This window comes from Hyla sarda, chromosome 2 (genome assembly GCF_029499605.1).
Source record: "Hyla sarda isolate aHylSar1 chromosome 2, aHylSar1.hap1, whole genome shotgun sequence".
In the NCBI taxonomy this organism is placed as follows: Eukaryota; Metazoa; Chordata; class Amphibia; order Anura; family Hylidae; genus Hyla; species Hyla sarda.
Window position 1 is genome coordinate 408,219,150 of NC_079190.1, and position 23,210 is coordinate 408,242,359.

Below are 23,210 nucleotides of genomic sequence, written 5' to 3' on the forward strand. Positions count from 1 at the left end.
TGTCACCTATCACCCTTTTTTTTCCAGGTCACTGGGGACCTGATTGACCCTGCAATCACTAACATGGGGGGGATTTCAGTAGGCATCCCGATCTGGTCCCCTCCCGGCGAGCGGCGGGGACCGGAATTCCCACAGGCGTACAGGTACAATAATAGTAAATCTCCCCCATTGACTCAATGGGGGAGATTTACTATTATTGTCTATTCTCAGCAGTACTTTAGGTGAGAAAAATCTCTGAGCATGGGCCTATTGTCCGTGCAATTTATGTCACACGGCATTTAGTAAATTTTGTGAATAGACTTTAGGGTCTATTCTCTGCAGCACTTTAGACCAGAAAAGTCTCTTAAAAGTCGCACAGCCTGAGACAATTATTATCTAAAAAAAAAAGTTGCACAAGAAGAGTCTCACAAAAGTCGCACAGCCTGAGACAATTGTGGTGTCCCGGTACAGAACACGGTTCTGTACAGTCCTTATGTCCCCTCAGGTAGAGTCCCTCAGGTCCATAGGGGTCTCCTGCAGGGCTCTCCCTTGTCATTATGGTATTATATTGTATTCTGTTGTATATAAGGTATGTACATCTATTATAAGCATTGTACAATGAATGTAAAGTGTATATTAAGGTTATTAGGATATTTACAGTGTATAGGACCTTCCTAAGGTCATGTGATATGTCATGTGCTGTGTGATCACATGATATACCCAGAGTTCCATGGGCACAGGTAACAGGAGGCAACCAGCTACCAATGGGCTTTAGTCCAGTACAAGTCGAGTCCAGCATATCTAGGCCAAAGCCTATAAACCGGCAGCCACATCAAATCTGTGAGTATAAGTCAAGTCTCTACTGTCCCTACCAAAGTGATAACAGTAGTACAGTGGCCTGCAACAGCATTATAATAACTACAAGTCCAAGCAAGCCTGAGATGTTTCCTGTGTCCCGGTCACCTCTGTGGAAGTTGGCTATTTGTAAAGACTGTTATTCTGTCTTCTTCAATTAAAAGTTCAAGTTGAATCAAAAACCAGCTTTGGACTCTCATTTACTATACGCCGTTTTTGGTTGGTTGTCAGCGGTATCTTACACCAAACAACCACATCCTGGCGTCATGAACATTAGGGGTAAACAACATCTTGTCCCAGGGGTTAATACCATCCAACTCCACCACTCACTGCAACACCTCGTGGTCACCACACAATCATCTAAAATGTCACAAGTTCCATGCACACAAACTTCTAATATACATTTTCTAATCAGGCTCCTAAACTAACTCAGTTTACCATCTTTGTCATCTTTTCTTGCATGCCTCCCCCCCCCCCCCCAAGCCTCAATGTTCTACCTTTTCCTCAGCCTCCATGTCTTTATAAGCCTAAGCCTGTCTTATTTGTTCAAATTCATGTTTTGTTAACATTTTTACTTTACAAATGCACAGACAAGAAGGTTGGCATGGCATGCTGGGAGTTGCAGTTTAAGGGAGTACTCCGCTGCTCAGCGTTTGGAACAAACTGTTCCGATGGCTGAAGCCGGCACCGGGGGCCCCGCCCCAAATGCTTAGACTCTGCTGCTCAGTGACACAGTGAAATTTCCATGACAGATCATTCCTGAACGGAAAATCTTTTTTCCTTGTCCGCTCAGAATAAATGTGGTCATTCTTTGTGCGGAAGCCTCACAGAATGCATAAATGTCTGTGCAGTCCAAACACCGGAATATTCTGCCAGCACATGCACTGTACGGAATTTGGCCATGATTAAGCGCATGTGAGCGAGAAACGGCCCGTCGGCCACAGTTGTATCCATGACCTGATGGAATAAACTTCGAGTAACAGCAGTTTCAGTGCCTCCTCTAGTCTTCTTTTTACATTGGATTACCTCTCTGGATTATCCGAGGACAGAGCACGGACATCAGGTTACTACTACCAGTGTTCAGGTGTTGACCCAATTCACACTACGCCTTCCCGCTATAGAAATAAGGTACGCGGCAGTGCCGTACTCACTATTTTCTTCTATATGGACTATACGGAATGTGTGCTTAGAGATTCTCCGTGTGGACATTCCGTTGTGAGAACATAGCCTTAGGCACAGTTATTATTCAGCAGCATAGTGTTGTGGAGTTCAAAAGGGGGAGATTGATGACATGTGGTGCAGTTGACCATAGCAACCAATCAGATTGCTTTTTAATCTTTTCACAGGTCGCAACAAATTTAAATAATTAAAGAAGAAATCTGATTGGTTGCCATGGGAAACTGCACCACGCTTCCACTACACCTTTTGAGAAATCTCCAGAGACTAAATTGCACCATGTGCATGGCGTAAATTCATACGCTTTCTTAAAATCAGCTGCAAAAGTGAAATTGGAGCACTAAAATATAGAAAACAAAAACAAAAAATGTGCACCAGACATCTACAAGGATAAACATATATGACCAAAATATTTAAAAATTATGGATTTTTGGGAATAAACTGAATTATTTTAGAATTTTAAAATAAAATATTATTAGATTAGATTAAAAAGACTGAGACTTTCTGAGAGACAAATATAGACCGTCTAAACTAGTCTAAACAGTTTGATAAATATCCCCCAATGTGTGTGTGTGCTTTCCAGCATCACTTCCATACAGCTAAATATATAAACATGAAATTTGGTACACATTACTAATATGTCAACTACAAACATAGGATGGGTAAATTAACCCTTGCCTACACCCTTTGCAAGGGTTGGAGTTTTTGTGTACAGTTCCATGCAAATCTACAGGAAATGTATGTTCAAGCATAACTTCCGTAAGGCTGGAGATATTTCGATAATACTTGGTCACATGTTACTTATATGTCAACTAAATATATACGATAGTTAAATTAACACTAACCTACCCCTTTATGTGAAGAATATATTTGTTTCAAGTCCCATGCAAGTATATAGGACTTCTGGTACTTTACTCCACAAGCTCCGCATCCCCTGGTGAATGTGTCAGTTCGGTTCGTAAGCCATATCCTCCCCGCATGCCACACCCTATCTTGGAGACACACCCACAATTTAGGCCACACCCTTTTTAGTTTCTACCCTTTTTGTATATCGGGCTGGCTTGAAAATCACGCCCACTCCCACAAAACCACGCCCACTTCTATTTTTGGCTTACAATTTCTTCATCAGGAGGACAGGATATGAGGACGGGATAAGAGGTTGGGATACGAGGACGGGATATGGAGACAGAACATGAGGAGGGGATTTGGGGTACATATAAAGAGGAGATTTTGGGTCGGCATATGAGGAGGGGATTTGGGGTTAGGAGATGAGGACAAAAGCTTCCTCCTTTGTTGCTTTTCCTCTCCCACAAGGATTAGGTGGAAAACAGGGCAACACCGGATACTCAGCTAGTACACAATATACAGTCATGGCAGTAAATGTTGGCACGTTTTGCTATACACATGTTTATTTCCTTTGTGTGTATTGGAACTAAACCAAAAAAGCGAGGCAAAAAAAAAACTAATTGGACAGAATGTCACACCAAACTCCAAAAATGGTCTGGACAAAATTATTGGCACCTTTAACTTAATATTTGGTTGCACACCCTTTAGAAAAAATAACCAAAATTAGTCTCTTCCTATAACCATCAATAAGCTTCTAACACCTCTCAGCCGGAATGTTGGACCACTCTTCCTTTGAAAACTGCTTCAGGTCTCTCTTTTCCCAAAAGCAATTTTAAGATCTCTCCACAGGTGGGATTTAGATCTGGACTCATTGCTGGCCTCTTCAGAACTCTCCAGTGCTTTGTTGCCATCCATTTCTGGGTGCTTTTTGACATAGTTCCAATAGATTCAACACACAAAAAGGGAATATACGTGTATATAGCAAAACATGTGTTACTGCAATCCTTTTCTGTGAGAAATACTTCATTTTCTCGAAAGATTTCAGGAGTGCCAACATTTATGGCCATGAATGTATGTAGTGTTGCAGTTTATGAACTGCTGGACCTTGAAGATCTCCTCAGTGGAGATGGATTCAAATTAGTCCAGGACACGTATAACCTTACAACAGGCACAGCTGATAAAACCTCATATCTGGGCAAGAGAGCCACATAGGCTTTTTTGTTTCGACCACGAATCAGCGACCATTCATGCAGTCCTCCCCACAAGATCCTCCAGCCTTGTAATAGGCTTTTTAAATAAATGGCAATCTAAGAGATCAGGTCTCAATTATACCGCACGTCAGCCTATCTAACAAGATACTGTGATATCAAAAGATACTAGTTTACTACTACACTGCTCAAAACAATAAAAGGGAACACTTTAAACAACACAATGTAAAATCACACTTCCAAGTCAATCACACTTCTGTGAAATCACACTGTCCACTCAGGAAGCAACACTGATTGACAATCAAGTTCACATGCTGTTGTGCAAATGAAACAGACAACAGGTGTAAATTGTAGGCAATTAGCAAGACACACCCAATAAAGGAGTGGTTCTGCAGGTGGTGACCACAGACCACTTCTCAGTTCCTATGATTCCTGGCTGATGTTTTTGTCCCTTTTGAATGCTGGCGGTGCTTTCCCTCTAGTGGTAGCATGAGACGGAGTCTACAACCAACACAAGTGGTTCAGGTAGTGCAGCTCGTCCCAGATGGCACATCAATGCGAGCTGCGGCAAGAGGTTTGCTGTGTCTGTCAGCGTAGTGTCCAGAGCATAGAGGCGCTACCAGGAGGCAGGCAAATACACCTGAAGACGTGGAGGCTGTAGGAGGCCAACGACCCAGCAGCAGGACCACTACCTCCGCCTTTATGCAAGGAAGAGCAGGAGGAGCAATGCCAGAGCCCTGCATAAATTACCTCCAGAAGGCCACAAATGTGCATGTGTCCACTCAAATGGTCAGAAACAGACACCATGAGGGTGGTATGAGGGCCCAACATCCACAGGTGGGGGTTGTGCTTACAGCCAAACACCGTGCAGGATGTTTGGCATTTGCCAGAGAACACCAAGATTCCCAAACGTGACAGTCTGGAGACGCTGTGGAGAACATTCTGCTGCCTGCAACATCCTCTAGCATGACCGGTTCGGCGGTGGGTCAGTAATTGTATGGGGTGGCATTTCTTTGGGGGGCTGCACAGCCTTCAGTGCTTGCCAGAGGTAGCATGACTGCCAATAGGTACAGAGATGAGATCCTCCGACCCCTTGTGATACCATATGCTGGTGCGGTTGGCCCTGGGTTCCTCTTAATGCAAGACAATGCTAGACCTCATGTGGCTGCAATGTGTCAGCAGTTCCTGCAAGAAGAAGGCATTGATGCTATGGACTGGCCCACCCATTCCACAGACCTGAATCCGATTGAGCACATCTGGGACATCATGCCTCGCTCTATCCACCAATGCCACGTTGCACCACAGACTGTCCAGGAGTTGGCGGATTATTTAGTCCAGGTCTGGGAGGACATCCCTGAGGAGACCATCTGCCACCTCATTAGGAGCATGCCCAGGCATTGTAGGGAGGTCATACGGGCACGTGAAGGCCACACACACTACCTCATTTTGACTTGTTTCAAAGGACATTACATCAAAGTTGGATCAGCCTGTAGTGTGGTTTTCTACTCTGATTTTGAATGTGACTCCATATCCAGACCTCCGGGTTGATAAATTTGATTTTCATTGACAATTTTTGTGTGATTTTGTTGTCAGCACATTCAACTATGTAAAGACGTAAGAATCCCATACGATTAGTTCATTCATTGAGATCTAGGATGTGCTATCTTAGCATTCCCTTTATTTTTTTGAGTAACGTATTTTACCACTGTTGTGTTCAAATTCAATAGTTTTGGAACATGATTTATTATATTGATATATTATATCAAGTTAAAGTAAATATCAATAAAAATTACTTCTCTATTTATATTTGTAAGAATAATCGGTTTCAACAATTTAAGCTTTATTCTCTATAATATGGTAAACTACCTATCTAGCTATATTTACATAGTATAGGACACTGTATTGCACACTGCGAGACCTTATCAGTAGGCTAGTAATCACAATGTGTTACAGTATTCATGAAAAATGTAGAAAATAAATGCAAGCTTATAAGAAAAACTTCAACCATCAATGAATATATTGTTGTATGCTGCCTATAATATGTGCATGTGAAATGTATTACCATATATATGACTACTATCCCTTTCAGGACCGGACTATTATTTTTTTCCATTTATTCATTGTCGCATTTCCGAAGCGCTTAGTTGTTTGTTTGTTTTTTTATTTTTTTGTTGACAGAGATGTTTTATTTCCGGGTACCTATAACTCACTACTTTTATTTTATAAAATTTTTGAAGAAAAGAGCAGGAGAAAGCAAAAGTAATTTTGACTTTTAGTATAATTATTCATACACCAGTCATTGTAAGTACAGTATATTTATACATTCATGCTGCTACCAGAGAAACAGTTTACTACTTTTGCACAACAAAAGCATATTTCATAGAAACAAAAATTTTCTATGAAATTATGAGGACCATAACTGGAAAACTGTGGGTGTAGCTTCATAAGGCCCCTTTTTTAGGATAAGATACATTTCTTAAGGTATTCACCATGGGGGACATTTATCAATGTTTGCTTATGTATTCCTTTTTTTAGTTATTTTTTTTTTCTTACAATTTTTTTTGCTTATGTGCGACTTATTTATCAACTGCTTTCAGCCTGTTGATAAATTTCGTTCACTTAAGCACTTTTTCTTTTTTTGCTTTGGTAGTGGCTTTTTCTGCTCCATGTCTGAGCTGGAGTAAATTTAGTAGGTTTTTTTCATGCAATGCGACCACTGCAAGTCAAAAATCAAGTCAATTGGCAAGCAAGTTTCTTCTTTTTTTACTTACGACAATCAAAAAGTCGCACAAAAAATAGAGTAGTCGCACACGTGACTTTTTTGCGACAATTTTAAGCAAAAAAATATAAAAATACTAAATGCTTTGATAAATGTCCCCCATGTGGTATAAGCAATATTTTTACATTATTGTAACTGGCTTTAAAGTGTCCATACCAGATGTATGTTATTTCTAAATTTGGCAATGTTAAGCCTTTTATTTAAGCCTTTTTAATACACTTAATAAAACACTACAGTACTCCTGTATTGCATTGTATTACTTCCAGGCAATACAGATGGTACCCAAAGCAGCTTTTGCTGGCCTCCGGTAGTTACGACATCTCATCAGTACTATGTGACTGTGCTGTGGGGATACCAATGGGGTATCAGAACAAGACCCCCTCCCCCATTTTTTTCAGGTAAACAGCTTAGATGCTGCTTAGAAGCCTATACATTACACCAGAGCGTCCTCTGTAGGTTATAGATGGTAAATGCTGCAGATGGCATGGTGCAGGCCTATACCATCTATATTATGTAACTGTAAATAGGTGTTTGCAAACACAGTTCAAAGTACAACATACAGATACTTTAATTACTAAGTGATAAAACAAGATCCATTTCATCTGACATTAACATTAGCACTATACAGTATCTCTCTGCCTGGAGCATTCAAATGTGTAATCTCATCCACTTCCTATTTGTAAATGTTGAAATTAAAATAACACAGATACAAACTACATATAAAACACATCTGTTTTCTTAGTGCTAGTGCCAAGTATTAAAACCTGACAAGATGTGAAGTACTCCTTTTTGTCCCCCATGCTTGTAGTAGTCTACAGATATCTCAAATCTCCTTTACATCAAATCAGAGAACAAAGATTAGTCCAGGTACACACAACATCAAAGACAGCCAATCCGTTGAGGTATACTGCAACAAGAGTCTAAACAAAGATCTTTTTGCTTTCCATTTCTGTTGTGGCGCCCTGCAAAAAAGATGTAAGACATAGGAGAAATATATTTGTATTTGTAATTGCTAAAAACCTGAAAGGGATTTGAAATAGGAATATTGCTAATAAAAGGAGTATATATTCCAGTAGTCATATGTATCCCCTGAGGATGCTGAGAATGCCAGCAAAACAAGCCGGGATGTAGTGACCATGTGTAAGACCTGGATCTGGTATGTTTAATAAGACGTGGAGTCTGGCTTGTGTTTTAAACTATTCTGCATAAATGTTTTCCTTTTCAGCTTTTGTCCTCCTTGGAACGCTTTCCCGGGGAGAATGCAGTGGGCTTAAGAGATGTGGTGAAGAGGATGTGGTTGTGGGAGACCACTAGTAAATAGTAGCATGTAAGCTGAAAGTGCCCAGATGAAATTTTTGTATTAAGGCTAAACATTAGCTATGTGAATAAATGCTTGCCATTGGTGTTAAAGGGGTACTCCAAAAGAAAAAAAGAATTCAAATTAACTAGTGGTGGAAAGTTAAAGGGGTACTCCGTTGTATATATATATATTTTTTTTTTTTATCAACTGGTGCCAGAAAGTTAAACAGATTTGTAAATTTACTTATATTAAAAAATCTAAATCCTTCCAGTAATTATTAGATGCTGTATATTACAGAGGAAGTTATTTTCTTATTGGAACACAGTGCTCTCTGCTGACATCATAAGTACGGTGCTCTCTGCTGACATCTCTGTCCATTTAAGGAACTGTCCAGAGCAGCAACTGTCCAGAGCAGAGATGTCAGCAGAGAGCATTGTGGTCGGGATTTCAGCAAAGAGTTCTGTGTTCCAAAAAGAAAATAATTTCCTCTGTAGCATTCAGCAGCTAATAAGTACTGGAAGGATTAAGATTTTTTTAATAGAAGTAATTTACAAATCTGTTTAACTTTCTGGCACCAGTTGATTTAAAAAAAATAAAAAATAAAAAGTTTTCCACCGGAGTACCCCTTTAAAGTCACGTCTATTTAAAAATAGTAAAAAACGTATTAACTGCTGTATGCTTCAGAGGAAGTTGTGTAGGTTTTTTTCCAGTCTGACCATAGTGCTCTCTGCTGACACCTCTGTCTGTGTCAGGAACTGTCCAGAACAGGAGCAAATCCCCATAGCAAAGGTCTCCTGCTCTGGACAGTTCCTGACACGGATAGAGGTGTCAGCAGAGAGCACTATGGTCAGAATGGAAAAAAACCTACACAACTTCCTCTGAAGCATACAGCAGTTAATACGTTTTTTACTATTTTTAGTGATCAGACTGTAAAGACCTACACAACTTCCTCTGGAGCATACAGCTGCTGATAAAATAAGAAGCAATTTACAAAGCAGTATAACTTTCCAGCACCAGTTGCTTTAAAAAAAAAAAAATTATAATAATTCTCTGCAGTACCCCTTTCACCCCTTACCGACCTATGACATACATATGTTATGACCCGGAAGGTTTTCCCGACCTATGATGTACATGTGCGTAATGCAGATACTGGACGCTACTCGTGGCATCCCCCCCCCACCCCTCACAGCGATCTGACTAGCTGATGGCAGTGTTTCGCACAGAAAAATCCTGAGCAGTGCAGTGTGTTTGTCACGATCACGGGGATCGGGGGACACACACTGCTCTGCTAGGAGACCCCACTGTGGACCAGACAAAAAAGAAATTCAAAAAGTAAAGAATTTCCTCCGTAGCATACAGCTGCTAATAAGTACTGAAAGTTAAGTATAGTACCCCTTTAAGTATAAACACTGTCTGACATTGATGACAGACGCCATTGTAAGACATGAAAGCACAGAATATAATGACATCTGGTCAACAGATAAGCCACTGAATAGTTCATGATATATCTAACAGATGGCATACTTTAGTATTCATCAAAGTCCATCAATACGCTAATATGGTATCTTTTTAATGGATATGTTTTTTAGAGCCCCACTGGTTGCAATAGCATAGCCTACTAAGCTATTCAAGAAATAGGTCAAAAGACCCTCTTTTTTCCTTCATCAGACAATGTAAGACTATGGACACATTCAACGTGCACCTACAAAGCTTTTGTGTCATCCATGCTTTACAGCAGTGTTTCTCAAGCGGGGTCCTCTAGTCCCCCCAACAGGTCATGTTTTCAGGATTTCCTTAGTCATGATGGGAGCAGTAGTAACTGTACTAATTGACAGATCGCCCGTTGCGATCCTCCTGTATAATGTATAGATGCGGCCGCTCTTCTATGGTCCCTGCACTGCCGTATATATACAACTATTGATATTTCCCACAGAGCTGTGATTGGCCAGATGGTTCCAGCCAATCACAGCTCTCTATGGGATATATGAATAGGTGTATATATACACGTCAGTGCAGGGGAACAGAGAAGAGCGGCCGCATCTATACATTATACAGGAGAATCACAGCAGGTGTCAGGAGTGACATCCGCTGTGATCTTTCCTTCACTGCAGGTACTACTACTCCCAACACGGAGCACGCTCTGCTCCATGCTGGGAGCTGTAGCACCTGCATTAATAGACAGATCGTCACAGGCGTCAGAAATTACACTCGCTGCAATCTGTCTATTAATGCAGTTACTACAGCTCCCAGCATGGAGCAGAGCGTGCTCCATGTTGGGAGTAGTAGTACCTGCAGTTAAGGAAAGATCACAGTGGGTATCACTACTGACACCCAATGCGATCATCCAATCTATTGCAGAGATGGAGCGGCTTTCTCCTGTGCTCCGCATCTCTGCACTATACTCCGGCCGGCCACTTACTCATTCATATTTCCCTCAGAGCTGTGATTGGCTGCCACCATACGGCCAATCACCACTCTGGGCGGAAGATATGAATGTTCTATTCACATCACTGGCTGGAGTAAAGTGCAGAGATGTGAGTGCTGTATAGAGCCGCTCCGCATCTCTGCTATATTATGGACAATCGCATTGGGTGTCACAACTGACACCCGGGGCGATATGTCTATTAGTTCAGGTACTACTACTCCCATCATGCAACAGTCTGTTCCATGCTGGGAGGAGTAGTACTACCTAAAAAAAACATAAAAACAGAGAAAAAAAGTGAAACACACACACACTTTATTACAAATTAATCAAAATTTTGTTATAAAATATATAAATTTCGTTAAATAAAAATTTTTCCAACACTACTGCATCCTTTTTTTTTTTTTTTTTGGTACCCAACAAATTTTGGGTACCAAAAAAAACTGCCAAGGTACAATTTCCACACAAATAAAAAACCGCCAGAAAAAACGCCAGATGCAGGAAATTGCACTGCCATTTTTTCAGGCGTTTTTTTCAAACCAAAAAACGCAGGACAAAAAAACAAGTAGAAACTTAGCCTTATACAGATAGATTGGCTCCTCTTTAGTTTATATATAATTCAGAAGTGTACAAATGCTTAGCATACATAAAAAGTGTGCGGCAAGTGAGTGCAGTAAGGGAGCAAGTAAAAGAACAAGATGTATCTGAAGTTAATGAGCTGTTAAGGGGACATTCTGATTATACGTCAGTGTAAGAGTTCCACTTTACCTTTAATAAATTGGTTGCGCTTCCTAAAAAACACAGCATCCAAGAGGGACATCGCTTACAACCAGATTTTTTTTGAAGTTTAATATTAACCATTTCCCATGGTAGATGAATGAGTTACCAGTATATGTGTTCTCTTATTTCTCACTGAGAGCAATCATGTTTTTCAACAGGCTTAAACTGTACCAAATTGTTAGGGTCTATTCACATGGCAGAATTTCCACTTGGGGACTTCACACTCATATTAAAGCCCATAGACTTCTATGGGATTCCGCACTCCCATTCACATTTCTGAATTTCCACTAGCGGAATTCCGAAAGCAATAATTCAGAAGTGTGAATGGGAGTGCGGAATCCCATAGAAGTCTATGGGGGAGATTTATCAAAGGACTTAGACTGGTTTTTCCCGTCTAAAATTGTCGCACAGAAAGTCGCAGTCTAAATATGTGCGACTTTTGCTTTAGAGGATTTTTAGAACATGATGCATTCTAGTCTATTTTAGACAGAAAAATGCATTGGTGCTGAATTTATAAAAAGCGACTTTTCAGCGACAAGTCGCATCGGCTGAAAGTACACCGAAATGTCAGACCATGCTGGAGCAGGTTTACATACAGTCTAAAGCATAGATCCCGAAGTCCTTGCGCAGAATTTATCAAGAGCCGTGCGACTTTTGATAAATTAGGCGCACAATAGACCGGCCTAACCCTCTGTAGTTTGGTCTATATTGATGCGGGACATAGACAGCTTTGATAAATCTCCTCCTATGGGCTTTAATTTGAGGGGGAATTTCGCAAACAGAAATTCTGCCATGTGAATAGACCCTCACATGTGAAACACCTGCAACCCATTGAGACGAATGAAACAGAGTTTGTAGAATAAAAATCTATTACATGTGACTATATATTACACAACACTAAGACAACTATTCAGTTCATTTTAGCCATCGGCTGGTTTTGAAGCCATAACCTAAAGAGGTACTACGGTGGAAAACTTTATTTTTTTTTTTTAAATCCTTCCAGTACATATTAGCGCCTGTATATTACAGAGGAAATTCTTTTCTTCTTGGATTTCTTTTCTGTCTGACCACAGTGCTCTCTGCTGACACCTCTGTCCATGTTAGGAACTGTCCAGAGCAGGAGAAAATCCCCATAGCAAACCTATTGTCACGATTCGGCTGGCTGGAGGTGGATCCTCTGTGCCAGAGAGGGATTGGCGTGGACCGTGTTGGTGGATCGGTTCTAAGTTGGTACTGGTATTCACCAGAGCCCGCCGCAAAGCGGGATGGTCTTGCAGCGGCGGTAGCAACCAGGTCGTATCCACCAGCAACGGCTCAACCTCTCTGACTGCTGAAGATAAGCGCGGTACAAGGGAGTAGACAAGAGCAAGGTCGGACGTAGCAGAAGGTCAGGGCAGGCAGCAAGGGTCGTAGTCAGGGGCAACGGCAGGAGGTCTGGAACACAGGCTAGGAACACACAAGGGAACGCTTTCACTGGCACAATGGCAACAAGATCCGGCGAGGGAGTGCAGGGGAAGTGAGGTATAAGTAGGGAGTGCACAGGTGATAACACTGATTAGGCCTGCTGCGCCAATCAGTGGCGTAGTGGCCCTTTAAATTGCAGAGACCCGGCGCGCGCGCGCGCCCTAAGGAGCGGGGCCGCGCGCGCCGGGACAACACAGACGGGGAACGGGTCAGGTACGGGAGCCGGGATGCGCATCGCGAGCGGGCGCCTCTCGCGTCGCGAATCGCATCCCGGCTGGGAGTGATATTGCAGCGCACCCGGTCAGCAGGTCTGACCGGGGCGCTGCAAATGAGAGGATGCTGCGAGCGCTCCGGGGAGGAACGGGGACCCGGAGTGCTCGGCGTAACACCTATGCTGCTCTTGACAGTTCCTAAAATGGACAGAGGTGTCAGCAGAGAGCACTGTGGTCGTGACAGAAAAGAAATCCCCAAAGAAAAGTATTTCCTCTGTAGTATGCAGCTGCTAATAAGCACTGGAAGGATTAAGAATTTTTAATAGAAGTCATTTAAAAATCTGTTTAACTTTCTGGCACCAGTTGATTTAAAAAGTTTTCCATCGGAGTACCCCTCTAACGGATAGGCTAGCAAATAAATGTTAACATATTTTGGTAAACCAGGAGGATATGAAAGTAGTGCACTTTGTATATTCACATATGAACACTTTTTTTTAACTGACAGCATTCTTACCTCTGTTGGTAGCTTATCTAACGCAAGTCCAACATGTCCCATCCTTTTTGCCCCAACATCAGCCATTGGCAGAGCGACATTACACCATAAAATGCATTAAAGAGAGTAAAATTAGAGTCGGCCTCTCTCTACCCCAATGGCAGGATTGTTGTACAGTTATTAGGAAGGGTAGTTGGCAAGTTTCTTTAGCGGAGAACTCTTTAAAAGTTTACCACAGAGCCTATTTTGTTCCAATGCCAATGCGACTCCATGCTAGGGATCGACTGATTATCGGTTTGGCTGATATTATCGGCCAATATTCACGATTTTGGACTTTAATCGGTATTGGCAATTACCTTGCCGATAATTCCCCGCCCCACCCAGAGACCGCCGCCGCTACATTGCCTCCCCTATCCCCAGTTTTATAATTACCTGTTCCCGGGATCCGCGCTACTTCTGGCTCCTGCAGCGTCCTGCGCTATTGCTGTGCGCTGCGCAATGACGAGTGACGTCCTCAACGCGACATCACCGTCAGTGCGCACAGTGCCAGCTCAGGACGCCGCCGGAGCCAGATGTAGCGCGGACCCCGAGAACAGGTAATTATAAAACCGGGGATGGGGGAGGCAATGGGGCAGCGGCGGTAATTGGACTCCGGACCGGCAGGGGGAGAGAAGCGGGTGGCGGTCTCTGGCCCCGCAAAAGCTGCTGCAGTTCATTGATTTAAAGTGCCCACTTCTGCAGCGGCTTCTGCGGGGCCGGGGGGGTGGGTGGTGGTCGGGTGAGAAATAGCTGATAGCTTATACCAGAATATCGGTATAAGTTATCGGCTATCGGCCTAAAAGTTCACAGATTATCGATATCGGCCCTAAAAAATCAATATCGGTCGATCCCTACTCCATGCAATATACTCTTCTGTGTCTCTCTATGTCTGTCCTCTGGCTCTATGTATCACACATGGTGGAGTTGCCGGGCCGCATTTTTTTTGTCTCATTGATTGAGATTACTCAATATAAATTTCCCCGTGGCCTCCTTCCTATTTGTCTATTAGGAGGGAGGTAATCTAGAATGTCTTACCATACCTTAAAGGAAAACGGTCACCTGTTCACCTGCACTAAACCCCATACACCGGGTAATGGTGCAGGGGAACAGGAGACCGATGCGTGGTCTCTGACTTATATACTTATATCTGCAGTCAGGCGCCTGGTCCCTCCGAAGATACACTTCTTTCTGCGTTGAATTGCACGCTGGAGGCAAGCCCGCCGCAGGATCTGAATATTCATGGGCGCTGATCACGTGAGCGCTCAGTAGGCACAAGCGCTCATGTGACCAGCACCCATGAGCATTCAAATCCAGCCGGCAGGCCACCTCCAGCGCACAATTCACCGTAGACAGAAGAAGATCTTTAGAGGGACCAGGCGCAAGACTGCAGGTACGTATACGAGTCAGAGACCCTGCATCAGTCTCCTTTTCACCCGGTGTATTGGGTTTAGTGTGGGTGAACAGGAGACCGATTTCCTTTAAAGCTTGCCCAACATTTTTTTTTTTATTAGTCGCCTGTATTCACCTGGCTTCTCAGTGGAGGAAGTCTGTCCCATCTTTTTCTGCTGTCCTCGACTTGACCAACTCTATCATAAGAAGCACATGGAACGAGTATGGAATCCTTGGATGTCTTCTTCATACTGTCCAAATGTTCACGCCTCTATGTCTCTCTACTAAATGTCTCGGGTGCGATTTAGGATTGTGCCTTATTGAGATTGCAGCTCTTTTATTTTTCTTGTACTGTACCCTGTTATTTGATTTACCTTGTTCGTCATCCCTGTGTTTTGAGTATCTATGTATTTTAGTTTGTATTGGTTATAGTTTTTGGCTTATAATAAAGCTTCACTGTTTGAACCATAAAATGCATTAGATGTTTATCAAATGTACATAGCCCACATTGGGGCCTCCAATTCATATTTATAGGACAGTTTTGATTAACAACAGGCAAAAGTTCAGGATTATAGAGCATTATCATATAAGAATATAATTCGCCCTATAAAAAGCAACAACTCTGACAGATGCTCCAAGGAATTTAATACTGCAAGCTGTAATCTTTGTACGGCTACAAAAAGATGTATTATAGGGCTGCACCTGATCCACCCACAACAAGGAACACCTTCAAGACCTTGTCACCAAAGTTTTATACTTCATCCTCTGTGGTAGGTGTTGGGGACATTTAAGTGTTTTCGAGTATAATACACTAAAGGATATCATTTCAGCAACCACAGAGGCAATGAAACAAAGGATTGATCATGAATGTTCTGCTTTCCAAGCTCATAAAACAAGATCTATAACAAGGTGTTATTAAACGTAAGTTTACATGAGATTAATCATGATACCGTCCCTGTACACCATCACTCAGATATACACAGCTCCCGCCCACTGACAGATCTGGGGGTGTTCAATATTTCCCAAGGTTCTATATCAGTCTTTAAAGGGGTTCTCCACCATAAGTTGATTTTAGTATGTACCTGGCAGACAGAAATGGACATGCTTAGGAAGGATCTGCACTTGTTAGCTGCTGAATACTACAGAGAAAATTATTTTCTTTTTGGAACACAGTGCTCTCTGCTGACATCACGAGCACAGTGCTCTCTGCTGACATCATGACCACAGTGCTCTCTGCTGACATCTCTGTCCATTTTAGGAACTGTCCAGAGCAGCATATGTTTGCTATGGGGATTTTCTCCTACTCTGGACAGTTCTTAAAATGGACAGAGATGTCAGCAGAGAGCACTGTGGTCATGATGTCAGCAGAGAACTCTGTGTTCCAAAAAGAAAATAATTTCCTCTGTATAATTCAGCAGCTAACAAGTACTGGAAGGATTAAGATTTTTTAATAGAAGTAATTTACAAATCTGTTTAACTTTCTGGCACCAGTTGATTTACAAAATAAATAAATAAATGTTTTCCACCAGAGTACCCCTTTAAAAAGTATTGTCACATGTGGTGTAAAAGCTGTGGATATTAAGGGTTTGGTGCTTAAAGGGGTACTCTGCTGCTAAGCATTTTTGGAGCACAGCCCCTCTCATAGACTTGCATTGAAGGGGCGGGGTGTGACACCATGAGGGGGCGGGGTTATGACATCACAAGCTCCCGGCTCCAGTGTTCGGAACAGTTTGTTCCAAATGCTGAGCAGCGGAGTACCCCTTTAAGATCATATACTAAGTAAAAAAAATATATATAAAGATTTAAACCACAAACAAAACAACAGAAGAAACATCACCAAATATCTGCCCCCTCATTTTTCACTCAAGAAGCTGTTTGTTTAGAATTCTTAAAAAAAAAATAAAAAATGTGTATTAGTTTTCTATTCGGCATTTTTCCTTTACATGTCATGTGATTCTTTTATCATATAAAGGAATTTTACTGAATAATTCAAGGGAAAACCCCAATATCTGTTCACACGGCTTTTCCAAAAATGCCATAACAATGACTGCCAGCTAACATCTAGCAAGTGTTTTTTGGCCCAAATAAATGTCATGCGGCAGGTTTGTTTAGTTTTTTGGGGATTTTTTTTCACAAAAATGTTGTTTCCACCTTGAAGGTAGGGACACACAGAGTATACACAGCGTACACACAGGGCTACCCGGCAGCAGCCCTGTGTGTGCAGTAAGGTTTGGAGGCAGGCCCAGCACACAGACATGACTGTGACGCGTGGATAACCCCTTTAACATGTAAGGACCGCATGTAATACCACGTGAGACTACTGTGATCAGTGGCACATGAGTACAGGTTGCTCTGTTTACTCCCTGAGCAGTTTTGAAATGTTTTTCAGGATAAGGCTGGGTTCACACTACGATTTTCAAACACGGTAACCATATACGGTTTTCCGCAAAAAACGTATACGACCGTATCCGAAACCGGATGCATAGAGAATGCATTGTAAACCGTATTCCAAATGTTGTGTACGGTTGCATCCGTTTTGCCTCGGATATGGTTTTGCCGATTTTTCAACCGTAGGCAAAAACGCTGTCGACCACATTTCTGCCTCCGGTTGGAAAACAGTATGCGAACCGTATGCGGTTCTTTTAACATTGTTGTCTATGAGAACCGTACACAGAATTTCAGAATACGGTTGCACACGGTTTTTCTAATCCGTTTTTGGAGTTGACACATGCGCAGAAGGAATTTCAATAGAACAATAGTAATTTTATTAAATTGCTTGAAAACTAATTCCAACAAAATAGCAAAACCGTTGGCAAAAACAGATGCAAACGGATAGAACCGTACATACGTTTTGGAACCGTATACGGGAAAAAAACGTATTTGGAGTCATACGGTTGTATACGGTTGCATACGGTTTTTGCCATACGTTTTTTTAGTGAAAAACCGTATACGGTAACCGTATTTGAAGAACGTGGTGTGAACCCAGCCTAAGGGTGGGTTCACATTACGTTTTCTCCCATACCGGAGCGCATACGGCAGGGGCATACGTATGTGCTCCCGTATGTCATTCATTTCAATGAGCCGGCCGGAGTGAAACGTTCGGTCCGGTCGGCTCATTTTTGCGCCGTATGCGCTTTTACAACCGGACCTAAAACTGTGGTCAACCACGGTTTGAGGTCCGGTTGTAAAAGCGCATACGGCGCAAAAATGAGCCGACCGGAACGAACGTTTCACTCCGGCCGGCTCATTGAAATGAATGACATACGGGAGCGCATACGAAGGCATACGGGAGCGCGAGGTTTTAGCTCCCCCCTGCCGTATGCGCTCCCGTATGGGAGAAAACGTAGTGTGAACCCAGCCTAACTCAGGTTTTACACATACCTATGGAGATGTCTACACCTAGAAACACGTGTTAAAGGGGTATTCCAGGGGAAAAAAAGTTTTTTATTATTATATAAACTCGCTCCAGAAAGTTAAACAGATTTGTAAATTACTTCTATTAAAAAATCTTAATCCTTCCAATAATTATCAGCTAGTAAAGTGGAGTTGTTCTTTTCTGCCTGGCAACAGTGCTCTCTGCTGACATCTCTGCTTGTCTCAGGAACTGCACCCAAAAGAGGTTTGCTATGGGGATTTGCTTCTAAACTGGGCGGTTCCTGAGACACGTGTCAGCAGAGAGCACTTAGACAGAAAAGAACAACTCAACTTCAGCAGCTCATAAGTACTGAAAGGATTAAGATTTTTTTAATAGAAGTAATTTACAAATCTGTTAAACTTTCTGGAGCCAATTTATATATATATATATATATATATATATATATATACATATATATATATATATATATATATATATATATATATATATATATATACATACATATATATATATATACATATATAAATAAAGTTTTTTCCTGGATAACCCCTTTAAAGTGGCTTAAAAAGGTTTTATCTACCTTTAAAACTTCTGATTTATTGTAGAAATCTGGAACTAATAAAAAAGGAAAACAAAGTTGGAATAAAAAACAAAGGATGTACAAGTTACGATAAGAGCCCAGCAGGGATCCATTGAAAGCTGAAATAACACCATTAAAGACAAAATCTAAATTATTTCTTATTTTCATCTTTTATGAAGCACATCATTTCAGATTTTAGACTCTATATTTCGTGGAACACGGTGACTGTAGATGGGGTGTAATTATCTTCATAAATAATAAGCTCTGATTTAACCAATATTCTTTCTTTATAGAAGCAGGCATTATCTATTATTATGCCGCTACAAAGCCGCAAGCTCTGTAATGTGCGGGCACCACAAGTGTCATCACGAAAGTATTCAGTTCTATTAAAACGCAACAATGGCGTAGGTAGACACCAGTTGTTTAATACATATGTTAGAAGTAAAGCTGAAACTGAATCTATTCCCTGGACAGGTCCAATGGTAAAGATTAAAAGAAAAACTGTCAGTTTGGTCACCCCGCACTAACCAGCGGTACTGGCTGATGGGGCGCTGATCAGTTTGATGCCTATTGTGCCCGGATCCACCCAGCCGTTCGGCCGAAATCTTCATTTTTCTGTATATGCCAATTAGGCGGTAACTGGCACTGGCAGCGTAACTGGCACTCTGACGTCACCGGGCGCAGTGCCGCCCAGCTCATCAATATTGGGGAGGAATATAAATGAGCTGGGCGGCCAGTACCACTGGTTAGTGCGGGGGGAGCAAGCTGACAGTTTTCCTTTGAAGGGGTACTCCGCTGCTAGACATCTTATGGATAGCGAATAAGATGTCTGATCCGGCCGCTTGGGCGCACCGCAATCTCCTGCAGCACCCATTCTAAACAAACGTCGGGTTCCGGCGGCAGTGGTGGTGATGTCCCGACCATGCCCCTCGTGATGTCACACACCTCCATTCATGTCTATGGGAAGGGGTGTGACAGCCAGCATGCCCCCTCCCATAGACATGAATGTAGGGGGTGTGGCATGACATCACAAGGGCGTGGCTGGGACGTCACGATCACGGCCACTCGCTCCAAGCGTTCAGAACAAAATGTTCAGAACGCTGGGGACACGGGAGTACCCCTTTAAGGCTGCAGACGTGAAGACGTAGGCAAAATTAAACCCACCAGGGAAGCATATGCTTATATTTCCCAGGAAGAGTCCTAACAGTTGTGTTTGAGTCCAGAGTGGTAGCTGTCTGCTTCTATAATGCTGACACTGGACATACACTGACAAACACATACTACCCAATACCAAACAGCACTCTTTAGCACCCATATTACTCCAAATAGCTCCAACCAAATACCACCACACAATTGACATAATACTCTCTAGCAACAAACCAACACCACAAATACATCAATAAATAACAAATACTCTAACAGCAACAAACCAGCACCCCCCCCCCCAATGAGCAGTCCTGGGCCCATTCCCAAGCTGACAGTTTTCACACCTTCCCTACTTACAGCAGCACTGCCCCCTCAGTACCTTTTCCAATGGCAGCACTGATCCCCTTAGCACCTCTTCCAATGGCAGCACTGATCCCCTTAGCACCTCTTCCAATGGCAGCACTGATCCCCTTAGCACCTCTTCCAATGGCAGCACTGATCCCCTAAGCACCTCTTCCAATGGCAGCACTGATCCCCTTAGCACCTCTTCCAATGGCAGCACTGATCCCCTAAGCACCTCTTCCAATGGCAGCACTGATCCCCTAAGCACCTCTTCCAATGGCAGCACTGATCCCCTAAGCACCTCTTCCAATGGCAGCTGTTCTAATAGGAGCACTAACCCCATCAACCACCACCACTTCTAATGGTATCACTGACCTTAGTATCTCTTCCAATGGCAGCAGCTATCTCCTCCATTCTTCACCACATCCGGTCCACTTCCACACGTGTACTGTACATGTGGAAGTGGATAGGAGCTCCTGTGACCTCTGCTGTCGCTCCCCTGCTCTCTGCACTTAGCTACAGTCAGTGGTTGAAGGACCTGTGAGCTCAGGTCCTATTAACCATTCTAAACACAATGTCATAGCCCCACCCCTCATGACATCACTTTCCACCCCCTCAATTTAAGTCTATGGGAGGGGGAGTGACAGCAGTCATGCTACCTCCCATAGATTTGCATTGAGGGGGCGGGATGTGACGTCATGAGGGTGCAGGGCTATGATGTCACAAGCTCCCAGCGCCGGCTCCAGCTTTTGGAACTGTTTGTTTCAAACGCTGAGCAGCGGAGTACCCATTTAAGGGTATGTTCAAGCGTACAGGATCTGCTGCATATTTGTGCTGTATATTTTGTGCAGCTGATTTTGTTGCCTATTGAATTCAATGGATAGCAAAATCAGAAAATATGCAGCAGATCCTGTACACGTGAATGTACCCTAAATGTTTATTTCTAATCTTTACAGGTATTCTTTACTGTAAGAGCAGTGAGACTATGAAACTCTGTCTCATGATGTTGGGATTGCCGATTGAACTTAGAATAGCCGAGTCCAACAGCAACGTGAATGAGGCCTTACATGTTCTAATGACTTCTTTAGGCCGTGTGTTATCCTTGCACAACATACAGTATTTGTAGTCTCCTTTTCCATATTTTCAGCATGGTCATCTGACTGTTCAATCTTTCTCTAGCTGCCATTGTGTCCTGTAACCGTTCCTCTGCATATATTTTCCTTGAATGTATCTTGTGCCTTGTATTCTTTGTGTATGCATTTTTATGGTTTTTAAACTGTAATCTCAATAAACATTTTCTATTTATGTGATGTTATTGGTGCTCTATTTTGGGGTGGAGTGAGCACAGCAACCAACATATACATTGGTTGCCTGTTTTGTGGTGGGAGTTAAAAGTACTTTTTTTTTTTAAGCCACTTTTTATACCTGTAAAATAAATCATCCATTTTTCTTAAATATAATTTTATACAGATTACGGTAGTTTAAAAATATGCCATTTTTTCTGCCAATTTTGTTTAAATCTTGACATTTTTAAATTTTGCCCTTTTTTTCTCCTTAAAATCGACCAAAAATAAAATACAAAATATGCAAATTAATTTGATGGTCGTTGAAAATCGAACAATTGCACACATTCTTATAAGAAAATCTGCAGATTTTTATGATTGTTTTAACCAAAGTTTCTATGGACATTTTAAGGCTTAAAAAATAGCATGGCAATAATTGTATTTAAAGGTAAGCAGCAGCCTTTTATTCCGTTAAGGTGGTGACTGTGATTATTTCTCATTTTCTTTCTACAAAATGAATAGCATTCAGGAAGCAAACAATTTTGGACCCATGTAGAAAACATTTTTAAGGCGTCAGCCTGAAATGACCCGTGAGTCTTTGTCAGTATTATTGCCAGTGAAGAAAGTGTAGCTTAATGGCCAAGTGCATTCAAAAGAAGAGGTGAAGTCATTAGACCTGGAAGCACATGAATACTCTGTGCAGATCTGGGTAGTGTTTTCTCATAAAGGCATACAATATGAAATAGTGTTCATTATATGGTGGAGCCTGCTTTAGTTTAAACGGCAAACACCAAAAATGACCGACAAATATTCCTTTGATACACAACAGCATGTCAACACTGCTAAGAGCGGCCAAGGAGCGTAATCACTCATAAATATAGCGTCAGCTGTACTCTTTCAGCCCAACCTTTAGCTAAACTGCACAATATTTTTAATTATTTGACAAACAGGAATATGGACATGTCTCTTTAATATGTAGCCACTAGAGATGAGCGAACTTACAGAAAATTCGATTCGTCACAAACTTCTTGGCAGTTGATGACTTTTCCTGCATAAATTAGTTCAGCTTTCAGGTGCTCCGGTGGGCTGGAAAAGGTGGATACAGTCCTAGGAAAGAGTCTCCTAGGACTGTATCCACCTTTTCCAGCCCACGGGAGCACCTGAAAGCTGAACTAATTTATGCAGGATAAGTCATCAACTGCCGAGCCGAGAAGTTCGTGACAAATCGAATTTACTGTAAGTTCGCTCATCTCTAGTAGCCACATATAAAAAGGTAGCATACTCAGACAACAGATCGGCTTTAAAAGGAAAACTGTCAGCAAGTTCACCCACACTAAACCCAATACACTGGGTTATAGTGTGGGTAAAGAGGAGTCCATACAGGGGTCACTTACATTTATTTTGTTGAATTCCCACCGAGTTTTCATCTGGTTAAGTCCCATAATTCACCCCCTTTAGATGCGCTCTGCAGACGTGTCCCCCGCCGGCAGTCATACTTTGGGTCATAATGCATATACGAATTAGGCGGGGCGGGCTTATGC

At 42.2% G+C, this 23,210-nt stretch overlaps 1 protein-coding gene and 1 long non-coding RNA gene across 5 annotated transcripts in view; one reads left to right on the forward strand and one right to left on the reverse strand.

The window, feature by feature from the left end:
* The window catches only part of DHRSX (dehydrogenase/reductase X-linked), a 474,272-nt gene that overhangs the window by 263,854 nt on the left and 187,208 nt on the right, over positions 1-23,210 (reverse strand). The window contains exon 1 of one of the 4 annotated variants that reach the window (XM_056558833.1): positions 1,861-1,909. The exons of the other annotated variants lie outside the window; for them this stretch is intronic. Coding sequence (XP_056414808.1) covers positions 1,861-1,894 — 34 coding nt within the window. The 5' untranslated portion in view covers positions 1,895-1,909. Of the gene's footprint in view, positions 1-1,860; positions 1,910-23,210 lie in introns of those variants that run through there. 4 annotated transcript variants of the gene reach the window in all.
* On the forward strand, positions 731-21,630 carry LOC130356835 (uncharacterized). Its single transcript, XR_008889011.1, has 3 exons — positions 731-819; positions 8,069-8,170; positions 21,343-21,630. It is a non-coding gene; the product is annotated as an uncharacterized LOC130356835 (long non-coding RNA).